The 12,803-nt window shown below is 35.9% G+C and overlaps 1 protein-coding gene across 3 annotated transcripts; it reads right to left on the bottom strand.

Moving 5' to 3' along the window:
• Positions 1-3,483: 3,483 nt before the first annotated feature.
• On the bottom strand, positions 3,484-11,332 carry LOC107044996. 3 transcript variants are annotated; one of them, XM_015267084.2, is made up of 3 exons: positions 11,215-11,332; positions 10,270-10,570; positions 3,484-4,180 (listed from the first exon to the last, which is right to left on the bottom strand). In XM_015267084.2, the coding sequence occupies exons 2-3, from the start codon at positions 10,556-10,558 to the stop codon at positions 4,011-4,013; spliced, it is 459 nt and encodes a 152-aa protein (XP_015122570.1). In that variant the 5' UTR covers positions 10,559-10,570; positions 11,215-11,332; the 3' UTR covers positions 3,484-4,010. The 3 variants fall into 3 exon arrangements, with proteins under 3 accessions (XP_015122570.1, XP_015122568.1, XP_015122569.1); XM_015267082.2 differs by having other exon boundaries at positions 10,270-10,574; XM_015267083.2 differs by lacking the exon at positions 11,215-11,332 and adding an exon at positions 10,660-11,044 and having other exon boundaries at positions 10,270-10,574.
• Between the last annotated feature and the right edge of the window lie 1,471 nt (positions 11,333-12,803).

Here is a 12,803-nt window from a genome sequence, read left to right on the forward strand (position 1 = left end):
CTTTTTTCATCCCTTAATCTCAATTAGGAGGGGAGAAGTGAATTTTTAATTCGCGAGCGAATGGTGAAAAGTCACTGTACGCCGAGAACAAAATTATTTTTCTCACTGGCCCATGACTTTGTCGTAGTTTGTATTTTTTTGTTACAGAGATTAAGGGATGCAACGGGGATCGATTGATGGAGAATTTAATTCTCCATCACACCCTCTGTGTTTCATTCCTTAATATTAATTAGCCAGCAAATGAATCACCTCAAAAACATTAAGAACATGCTGAGGACGAGGAGGACACAAATTCCACTCCGAAACTATCCCTGTGACAGCGAGACTGCTACTGCCGAGTTACCCGCACAGGCAGTTCGCCCAGCCGTCAGATTCGACCGTGGCGGCATCCCTCCGTTGGGGTCGAACTACTTTTGGCTTGGGGTCAGTCTAACCCCGAGATCTGAGCCTCTACTTTAGTCAATCTTCTTTGAGGTTCTTCATCACCAAGCTCTTGCGCGCGAATACTTCCACATTTTTTTTTAAATTTGATCAGAGATACGTTCCTGTTCAAAGCACTTTGACCACCTGCGTTTCCCAGGACTAGCAGGGAAGGAAAGAGAGTCATCAGGAGTCGAACAGTGAAGTAGAGTGATGTCTTCTCCTATTGAAAATACATAAAATTCAATAAGAATGTAAAATACATGATTTTATTGTTTTTTCTCGCGAGTTGACGAACCTGATATTTCCTCATCCAGTTGTAGAACAATTGTAATTGTCGGAACAGCATTTGTTTCCAATTTCGTGATCGTTAATTTTTCTCCTGAAATATAATATGACATTTATTCCTACCTGTTCTGTATTTAATANGGTGAAACAATATAGGGGAGATGCTTACCTGTGTTTTTACTTTGAATTATAAATTGATCTGAAGTAAAGTGAGCCTCGCATAAACCCTTTCGCGACATAGGGTTTACTTTATCTATACCAATAAAATCCACCCACTTCTTGTGGATTTCTGGGTATGTCTTTCCACAAGGGATCTTGAATCTAGATTTGTTTTTGCAATGAGGGAAAGAGCAAACGTACATTTTTTGCTGATTATTTCTTTGCAATTATCCTTCAATTTTCTGGGTACATACGCTCGGTTTGTTTACAAAAGGTTATGTTTTCTAGATCGAGGAGGCCGCCATATTGGAAGATACGCTACTCCCTGACGCCATTAGTGCCCAAACTGACCACCGATGATCCTAATACAGCTGGCAAGCTGAGGGGAAGTTTACGGTATACGGTGCCGTTTTACTCCCTATTGAAACGAGCCACTAATCAAGTAAAATGAATTGTCCAGCCAAATGGAAAAAAAATGAATGTGCGCTTTCTGACAATTTCAACATCAAGGAAATATTTACGCTGAATTGTCAATAAATCATCTGATCATATTATTTACATTTCTTCTGTTGCTATCCCATCAATTGATTTCCATGTTGGAACAAATAATTAGATGGTTTAACAGATATGTAATCGAATGAGAATCAAATAAATATGTACGACAGCACGCAACATAGGTTCGAATCTACTGCGCATCGCGCTCGTTCGATTGAGTTGCTCGCGCCGCAAAGGGGCGGGTCTCGGAGCCTCATGTTATTGTCGACCGTAATGTGAGGTTAAAAAACTTCAGCATTTTTTTCGTGGTAATTATTTATCTTCGAACATTATTTTTTAGTGCCATTTTGTAGAGAAATTCTTTCTCTCCAAGTTGATATTTTTTTCTCGTCTATTGAATGAGTTAAAGTTATAGGGTTGAAGTTCTTGGCGTTACACCATAAAAAGTCGAGTTTTTTAATTAATTTGAATGTCAGCCGGATGGAATTATGTTTAAACATTTTGATATGTTGTTCAGGACATTTTAACGGATCGATTGGAATTTTTTCATTAACCGACGCGTTTTCGTGACCACACCATACTTCCATCAGCCAGGTTGTTTAACAATTCAGTACATCAACCTCTGTATTAATATTTTGAGACACTCAACAAACTGGTTGAAACCAAAGTATAAAAATACCGATTAACGAAGTGGTTCGATTCCACTAAATATAGTGAAGTTTTTAGAATTTAGCGCTTTAATTAATTTCCAGCCTATCCTGAAACACCTCCCACATCCACCTTAAAACTAGATCCTCATCTCAAACAGACCTTTCTTGCAGGGGAGAATGAGATCTACAAAAAAGGTTATTACAAAAATCCCTGTATCTCCTTTGCATTCTGAGATATTGTTCAAAAACTAATTTTTGGATTTGAGTGATACATCTTGTTTCATGTCTTCACCTCTGAATTAAGTTCTGTGCTGATTGTGATATTCAGGAGATTTAATTTCTACTAATCAATGCTCAAAAACTCATAAAAATGAAGTTCATTTTCCTGGATTTTATTTGTTTTTCGAAATGGGTACATTGTTGATGTTCCATGATAGATTTCAAGAGACTTTCTTTCTCACCCAATTGAATTCGATGAACTTCCTTATCATTATTTATAATTCGTTGAAACTCCTGATTATAATCCCTATTATCTTTCAAGCATCAATTTCACATTTCGAATAGTTTTAGACTTTACATCTCAGTCTCCAAATCTACAGGAATGACTGTATGGAATTTCTTCGTTCCAGCAATGGTTAGTGCAATGAAAAAGGAAATTCATCGAATACAATTGGGTGAGAAAAGAAAATCTCTGGTAATCTGCATGGAATACCAACGATGTATCCATTTCGAAAAATGAATTAATTCCAGGAAAATGACCTCCACTGTTATGATTTATTGAGCATTGATTAATAGAAATTCAATCTCCTGAATATCATAACCCAGCACAGAAATTAATTCGGGGGTGAAGACATTTAAAAAAAAGATGTCTGACTCACCTCCGAAAATTAGTTTGTGGACATCTCGGAATGCAAAACAGATAGTGGGATTTTTGTAATAACATTTTTGGTAGTTCTCATTTCTCCCTACAAGAAAGGTGGTTACCAAGAAACTGACATTTCGCTTCAATCCTGAGATATAGAAAAAACTTAATCACATCTGAATTTGGTGATAATTTTTCAATAAATATCTCTGAATCTACAGTGGATGGAAAAAATTCCATAGAAGTGTTTTGTAGATCTCATTCTACTCTATAAAAAAGATATTTACCAAAATTTCTCCATCTTCCTTGGACTCCGAGATATTTCCGGAAAACTAATTTTTTGGGAGGACTAAATTTTGTTCTTGCCTCGAAATTCTTCAGAGCACCAATATTAAAAATAGGTGTTGATTAGGAAATTTTGTGAAATTAACGATGAAAAAAATTACAAAAAACAAAGGGTGGCGAACGACCCCAAATGACTATTTGAAACTTTCTCTATGAGTTTTCCATGCCAAAATACATAAATACATGATAATATTTTTTCGAAAAGCTGTGAAAATTTTCGACAAAATTTATGTTATTTTCTTTTGTTGTTCTTAGTGGCTCGTAATTACATTTGAAAAAAAAATTCAATCTTCAATATCTCCGCCAATTATTGAGTTACAGAGTTGCGGTTGTGCTTATTTTTCTTCTTTTGGACTATACTTTTCTATAAAAATTTTTGTTTTAATGTAAAATTTTGCAGCAATTTTTTATATGCAGAATTGGTGGATTTGCTCACCTATTCAGAGGAAAGAAGGACTTAATCGACACTCTGAACTTTTATGAAACTACCCATAACTAAAAAACTAAGTCGTCAATCCAACTCAGCCTGGACTCATTACCAAGAGAGGAAGAGTATTTTCCACAGAAAGAGGAATACTTGACGTCCTTAAAAATGCAATGAGTTATTGATTTATGAAGAAATTGAAAGTGTCCATTAAAACTCATTTAGTACCGAAAGATTGAAAAGCTCACGAACAAATTAGCCAGATTATTAGAAAATAAAGAATGATGCAGGGTAAATAAATGCCGTTGCATTCTGTCACTAATGTCGCTCTGTTATCACTACTAGCCAGTATATCATGGTACACAGACTAAGCAAGTGAAAGAGACTTTCTGAACGTATTCACCATAACAATATTTCCTGCCTGAGGTGCTGCTGCTGTTGGACTCGACATTGGTTGCACTGGAGCTGCGGTAGTTGCTGTCGTCCCTTGTGTCGTGGCTCCGGCAATTTGCATCAACGTGCCATTGACATTTATAACTGAAAACGAATAGTTTCATTAGATCTGATGATTTTGGCGATCATTATGCTAATGAATTTTAGTTGGATGAAAACGCTGAAAAAAAGACTGGTTGATTTTCCACGTGTACAATATCTGACTAATCACTTGAGCTTTATAAGCTTTTAGGGAACGTGATACAAACACATATACAAGCGTTTTATGCTCCACGGTCTCCGGGATCTGGAAAAGGTACCACTTTAATAAATTAACGAGTGGTTTATTAGTCCGTATGTTGTACCTGATCCTGTGTCAATTTAAAAGTCCCTGAGTTTTGATGTATGAAATTATTTTTTGGGTCGCTGATTCAAAATTTGTGAGTTTTTTTTTTTAATCGAGCGTTCTATTGGTTATCAACAATTTAATTGCTTAAACGATCATATCACGCAAACAGTTACAGAAAGGGAAAAAAGTTTCAAACAAAAGGTGTTTAACATGTCAAGATACATTTTTCGTTCTATAACTTTTTCCCTAACTATGATTCATAATGAATTATCAGGGGTGGGAGCGAAGAGGGCGGCGCGTTAGCACTTGAGCAAGGTGACGGCACGTTCCGATGCGTTTATCGGGAAAATCGTTGGAGATGGAGAAAAATAGTTCCAATGAAAAATGTTCGCCATCAAATTTTACGTATCATTAGTTTTACGAAATTTTTTCATATTCCTAGCCATTAATGAGTTATTAACACTCTTATCACGTATGAAAAAATCGTATAGAAAGTTTCTATACGATTTGCGTATAGAATTTCTATAGGTTTTTCGTATATGATATTCGGATATTTCTATACAAAAATTCCCTATACGGATTATTTCTATACGAATTCGTGTAGAAATTCGTATAGAAATGAACCGTATAGGAAATTTTCGTATAGAAATATCCGAATATCATATAAGAAAAACCTATAGAAATGCTATACACAGTCCGTATAGAAAGATTCTATACGATTTTTTCCTACGTGATGCTCCGTGGTGGAGCAAATTACTTACAACGCTATTGTTCATTACACTTTGGCGAGTAAGCGGTTCAAGATACAAAAAAAAACGTATAGAAATAGTTCTTTCTTAAATAATAGATAGATTTAATCTTATGTCTTGTTATCATATCTCCGTTTCTGACAGAGGTATAGCCCGTTAAGTACCAGTGCGAGGTGTCCACGTGGTTACTAGTCCGTATAGTCCATACGCAGAAGCTATTGCTGATAAATCTCGGGATTCGCACGTTTTGATGTGTTGAATATTAATTTTTGAATCGCTAATCCCCAATTTGTCTGTTATTTTTTTCCGGAAAATCCGATGTGTTATTAGTTGTTAGCAATTTAATTATTTTAACTATCATATCATGGAAATGCTTGCAAATAGAGGAAAAAGTTTCAAAGAAAAGATGTTTGGCATGTAAAAATATACATTTTTCATTTTATAACTTTTTTCCCTAATTATGGTAGATAAAGAGTTATCGGTTGTGGGAGCAAAGCGGGTGGTGCATTAGCCCCTGCGCGAGTAGCGAGCTTCGGCGGTAAGCGCGGGACCCCCTGCACTCTCATTTTACAGACTACATATATATTTCTCAATAAGGAAGATATGACAAAAAGACAAGATGAAATCTGTCTAGTTTTTAAGAAAAAACAATTTTTATTCTATTTTTTTCAAAGTGTAATAGACAATAACGTTGTAGGTAATTTGCTCCATCATGGAGCATAAGAGCGTTAATAACTCATCAACGGCTAGGTGTATGAAACATTTCAAAAATCTAATGATACGTAAAATTTGATGGCGAACATTTTTTATTTGAACTATTTTTTCTCCCATTTTTTTCTCCGACGATTTTGCCGATAATGGCATTGGAACGCGCCGTTACCTTGTGCAAGTACTAACGTCGCGGCCAGCCCTGACAACTCCTTATGTATCATAGTTAAGGAAAAAAGTTATAGAACAAAAATGGATACCTCAACATATTAAACATCTTTTGTTTGAAAATTGTATCCCTTTCTGCAACTGTTTCCGTGATATGATCGTTTAAGCAATTAAATAGTTGATAACAAATAGATTTTTTCAAAAAAAGACTGACAAATTCGGAATCAGCGACCCAAACAACATAAATTGCATAGAGCAGAGTGAAGCAAAATGAAGCACGGAGCAAAATGAAGCAGTCGAAAAAACGACTGCTTGACGCAATTCAAGCAAAAAAAAGTTCTTCATTCAGTAGAATGGAAAATTATTGAGAAGGTTTGACGGGCGAAGATTTTGTCAATGGATTAATTGAAAAGAAAATGAAACAGCAAAATCCAAAATCCAGGGCAAAGCCCAAGGAGCCTCTTCTGGAGTTGAAATCGTACATGCTGAAATCGAACGCACGACTTCAACACGAGAATAGACTCCCTGGGGAAACCCAGAGGGGAAAACAGGAAAATGGGATGCTGAATTTTCATCAAATAATCCGTTGACAAAATATACGCCCATCAAAACTTCTCAACAATTTTGCATTCTACTGAATGGAAAATTATTATACTCATCAGTACTCCCAAGAATAAACAAGCAGGGGTGCCGAGCCTTTCTGTCAGAAGGCATGTGGCTCTTACTTGATGCGTTATTTGTCATTTTCATTTATGATTTCTTTCAATTCTATTGACAGTAATCTTCCAAATGGATCCGCAGAAATTTTATTTTTTCATTGAAAAATGGCAATTTTTATTGAAAACGTTTCCTCGCAACGATTGACATTCCAAAATTGATAATTAAATTTCTGTTTTATCCAGTGGGATAGACATAGTTACACGACCCCATTTTAAAGAAATGTTTCCATGTGCAAATCAACGATAGAACAACGATCTGTCATTTTATGCGAAAAACGTTTTTTACATTAAGTGCTCTATTTCGAAAAGTATTGAATCGATCAATCTGAAATTTTACACAGGAGTGCAACTCGATGATACCAACTAGTCCTCAACATTTTAGAAGTTTATCACATCCTTCATTCATGTAATGGAACGTCAAAGTAACTTTCAGACCAAAAAATTAGATATCCACAATGTCACTGAGAAAGAACTGTCCGATGATTAAAAGTGAATGCCATCGTCAAATTTTTGAAATAATTTAAACATATTACCTCACCCCCAGTCCATGGGATAGGCATCTACACTCTGTAAGGTGTTCAGGAGAAGATATTTAACCTTTTGATAAAACGGATTTGTACAAAAAAATTAATATCTTCCAAACCACTGGGCCGATTACGCCAATTCAAAATACGGACCTTTAAGGGTGCCAAGTAAATTTGGCGATGACCTTGAAAATTGACATTCACCAGCCAAGTTTTAATTTTTTTAATTAATAGTATTAGACAGATGGTGAACATCGGTGACAATTTTAAAATTTTAGAACTTATGGATATCGAGAAATTAAATGAACAAAATCAGTCTTATACACGGCCTCTTATGGAGTTTTGATTAAATTGAACGTTTCACCCCCCTAGGAACTCAAGAAAAATTTGAAAAAATTTGAAGATATGGGGAATGATGTGTTCAATGTGATGGCGACAAAAAACATCATTTTTTCACGTTTAAATACATCATTTTTTCACGTTTCATGATATTCTAGACCATTTGCAATCAAAATTAGAAAATCTAAAAATTGACCAAAAACAAAGCTTCCATTCGGAAGCAAAAAAGTCGACAAAAAAAATGTAATGATAAAAGTTTGTTTACTGGAATTATGTCAAACACTTGTTTTTTTGACTGCTTTAATTATCCCCCATGTTTCATTGTGACCACTGTTTCATTTTGCCTCACTCTCCCCTCCATGAAAACTCGGGGGCTCTTAAGGTTGTTGTCGTGTAACTTTTTTTTCGACAGTTTTTTTTTTAATTTTTATCGTAGATCGCTCTAAAAATTAGCTGTAAAATAAGCCCATTATAATTGCAATTGACCATCTCAAACTTAAGTTAATTTTTATTTTATTTTACATGTTAAATGCAGTTTCATTGTTTATAATTTTTTAAAAAACAAGCACTCGACATTTTTTATTAAAAAAAAATTACAGGGTCGAAATAGTGTCAATCAATGTACAGAAAAAAAATGAAATTGATTGACCATTTCATTTTAGAAAAATCATCATAGAAAGTTATTTTTTCCCCCCAATGGGCGGGGCAAGTGAGTTCAGTATGCGAGTCGTGACAACAATGCAGCTTCGAGTCGGTGGCGCGGATGTATTTGAAATGGTCGGGTTATAATGAGTAGTTTAAACATGCGGTAATTCAGTCTTTTTTTTATTGACTATCTATAAACACTGTAATAATTAACAAACATGGAAAATAGTATAATAAAATAATAGATAGTCATGTGTTATTTGACTCACGACTCTCAAAATAGGAAATAATTTTATCAATAACTTTTTTAGTATTCGTAACTCGGAATTGTCCATGTCATTTCGCTGTCAACAATATGTCAAATGAGACACCAGCGTTGGTAATTTTTTTTAACATGTTGTCAGATACATTGCTCTTTAAAACCATTAACGAAAGTAATAATGTCAATGCTTTTTATTTGGTAATTTCCGATACGATACACTCCAAGTACGACTTTTTTGCACGGAATAATTGTTCCTTGGTTATTAATTTCTCTGACAATATTTCTAAAACTTCAACATCAGATAGTGCTTCATGGAAATTACCACTAATTTCCAGAGAATGGATTCCAGAAGAGGATGGAATTGAGTCCCATTCGTTTTTCATTCTCAACATTTTCTAATGGTAGTATTTCTTTACAACTACATTTTAAATGTTCGCCAAGGACTGAAAGCTCAACAATTCTCCTTCCTGAGCAAATATTCGTTTTTTCATTCTCGCGTTCAACCTGACTTGTACTTGTAGCAGTGTCTTGAAGTTTTTGGTTTTCTTTGGCACGCACCATCTTCGAAGCAAAATTTTGCTGTTTATTCGACACATGCGCTTTCACAAACCTCCCCCTTTATGCCTCAGCCGATTTGAAATTTTTCCCAATGATTTTATAAGTCACTAACATAAACCACGAATTCTAGCTGGTTAGGACTCACACGAAGAGAGAGATACACTACGCGTGGTTGCCACGATCGACACCATTCGGCGTTAGCTGTATGCGCACGTATTTATGTATAGTACATTCATGTATGCGTGAGCCAAGTCGAACTATACATCAACAAAAGTTTGTGTTTTAACACGGGTTCTTTGTTTAGCGGGATACCAGCCCAAAGCGTGAAAAATTTCAAGTGTGACGCTCTCGCGACAACAACCTTAAATTGACACAGGATCAGGACATTGATGGAGCTTTCCATTGAAAGTGGAAAAACAGTTTCTGCTCACGCAGATATGTTTACAAGATATGTAGAATTTTCAATGAGATAGTGGAATTTCTATTAAGACTTTCTTTGCAGCTGATGGTGAGTTGAAATCAACTGAAATCGTTTCATCTTTTTGCTATTGAAATAGCGCCTTCGTAATTAAATAAAGTGAATCGTCTAATTTTTTTAAACCCAGATGGCAATCGAACAAATCAACGTATTCCCTTTGTGAGAAGCGCTCATTACACACTAAGAGAAAAAAAACGAATGCTTCAAATCAAGTCCAGTCTTGTCACAACCTCTTCCTCGATTGGATATCGAAAATATTCAAAAAATTAGAGCAACTTAATAGATTCGTAAGACAAGAAAGTAGTAATTTGCAAAATAAGTAATTCAAGTTGATTACAATAAATAGTCAAGATTTTAAAATTCAGAAAAAGATAGTTTTCTGGGAGAACTATCCATTCTTGTCACAAGAATGGTCCGACTAGCTGCAATCATCGAAGGGAGATGTCTTTGATTTTTTTTATTTTAAAAAGTTATTGTTTTCTGTCAATGCAGTTGAATGTAACTTTTCTTCTATTCGAAAAACACCACATTGATTCAATGAGACCTCATCAAAGTTCCTATTTCCAACTTAACATGAAATTTCATCAAATACAATCATTTGTTCTTTGAAAATTTTTATTCATTTGAATGCTGAACGAATCATACAAACTGAGGAAATCAATTGATTTATTTCCTCAATTCTCTGATTTGATTACCTGTAGGTTGTGCCTGTTGAACCTGCCCCTCTAATTGAACGGGTTGATAGATATAAGTTTGTCCATCTGGGGTCTGTATAATCTGTGGTGTCTGTGGTTGTTGAATAACAATCTGTTGTCCTGCCCCAGCGAGTGATGTCATCATTTGAATCTGTCCATTTGGCGCTGCAACCTGAATTGTTTGTGGGAGCATCATAGCCTGGCCACCCTGACCCATTTGAACTACCTGGAGAGCTGTTCCACCAGCACCTCCAACTACAACTGTCTGACCTTCCCCTAGCTGCTCCATCTTTACTTCGTACTATCTGTCGAAACAGAAAAAGTGAAACATACGTCAGTTAACCTCTCCCCCGCAGTCAATATTCAGAAATCCAGTCAGCTAATCATCACCTCAGTTCTGATAACTTGAATACAATGCAAAGAGAGAATGGAGTTGTGTTCACTTGTGCTGGATGAAAAGAATCATTACGAAATTTCAGGGACGGAAACTGAGGTTGCGTTACCCAGAAAAGACTCAAAGTTGTTCAGAAAAGCAGTAAGTTTGGTCTAGCTATTTCACTCAACATGACGCAGGTTATCCATTATCATCGTTGTAAAAATAAGGCAAAAAAGCCTTATGGTCACTCATTATAACGGATCAACACTTTGCAACAATAATATCGATACTTATATTTATGAATTTTCCAATTGTAAAAAAACCGTCAAGTTGTCGATTGTGGTTAATGACGAACAACAATTTATTGGAAATAATCGAGCTTTCGTGTGTGCCACGACAAACATGGCCGTTAACAAGGCATTTGACGTATTGCGTGGACGCATTTGAATGTCCCGAAAAACACTTCAAATAACATCAAAACAAATAATATGTATAATTGTTGCAAGGTTGAGGCGAATCACGATGCCCGCGCTTAGCGTTGGCAAGTGTTCGATAATTTGTGGACTTACATTGGATATTTTCGTGGCCACTTTCTCAATGATTGGTCGGCAAATTGAGGACCAATGGTCGGCGACAGCGAGTCCTCGGCTCTTGTGTATTGGTGGCACTGAAGGGGGGAACTGCCAGTACGATGCCAGCCCGTTGCAAGACCGGTCGATGCCCCTCCGCTCCTCATATACACGGCCAATCACAACGTCATATTATTTCGCTCACCTCGTGCCTCTCGTAAAGCCGTCTCGCGCTGCGATGAGACGCCAACGAGTTAGCAAATTCGACGCCACGTGCGCTTCCCGCTTTATATTTGAATTTACAGTTCCTGAATGAATTCAAGGAAATTGAATTTATTGAACTGAATTCATGGATCCTGAATGTATTCATTGAGGAAAAATGTTCTGCAAGTATTATTTTAAAAAAATCCTTGAGAAATATAATTCATTTAGCAAAATGCCTAATGGAATAATTCCTCCTAAAAAAAGGTTTAGGTAATAACTCCTGCCGGACAAATAGCATTATCAGTGCGAAATTTTCAAACACAGTTGTGGAGTTTTTTTAAATCTATTACTGGCACTATTTGTAATTTTTTTTCAGTAATTTTCTGGGTGATTCATATCTTCTTTCTTTTTGGCATCTTTTGTCTCCGTGTTTTTTTTATTTGTGGGTGATGAAGAAATTATTCTCAAAATGCTTTCTTAAAAAAATTCATTCATGAATAATTTTTTTTCACCGTGAATTTTTATTCGAAATGTTTTTTCTTAAAAATCGTGTTGACGGAGTTTCATTCGCGGGAATAACTTCAACTTTTTGACCACTGCGCTTAAGGCCCGTCTTCCACATCTGGTTACTTGTGAATTGCCTTTTACCCCCCCACGTTTTGCGGCCAATTGTGAAGCTCCATATCAAAATCTTCCCTGTCGGTAACAGCGGAAGTATCACCAAATGATAATTTCCCAGGGCCCCATAGGCTCCAGCCGTTTCAGGGTGCATAATTGGTGGGCCCCAATATTTATAAAATATAAACATCATATGTACATGCAATAGTAACTGAATCAGTGGAAAGACAAACGAAAAAATGTCGTAAAAAAAAAGCGAATTTACTNGAGGTCTCCGCTAAGGTATGATACAAGCAGGTATGATGAAGCCAGAAAACAGGGGACAAGTTCGCCGGAGCGCCAGAAGCGGCGTTCCGGTCGACTTACGCTTCCCCTCATCTCCTTTAGTCTCCCACCACTGGCACTTTTTTTGCTGGAGGGAACGTTATGAAATTTATATTTTAAGTCAAAATAATTAGCCCCGTATGAAATTACACGTACAATGCGAAGAAAAATAAAAAAATGCAAATATATTCATGGTTTATCATGTACTATTTCTTCCATAGTCAATGGCCCGCTCACTCTTTCATTAATGGGGTGATTTTTATCTTATAATAGGTGAATTCTTTCTTTTTTTACTGAAAATAATTACCAAGATTGAGAGTGAAATCACTGCTCAATGTAATAGCATTAAAAATAAAATGAAAATGCATTTTTGTCCAATGTTGAACAATATTTATTTTTCGCGCGAAAATATCTCGCGAATGTTGTTTGTTTATGTCTGCTCC

This window comes from Diachasma alloeum, unplaced genomic scaffold (assembly GCF_001412515.2).
Source record: "Diachasma alloeum isolate Michigan unplaced genomic scaffold, Dall2.0 Dall_scaffold_00859, whole genome shotgun sequence".
Lineage (NCBI taxonomy): Eukaryota > Metazoa > Arthropoda > Insecta > Hymenoptera > Braconidae > Diachasma > Diachasma alloeum.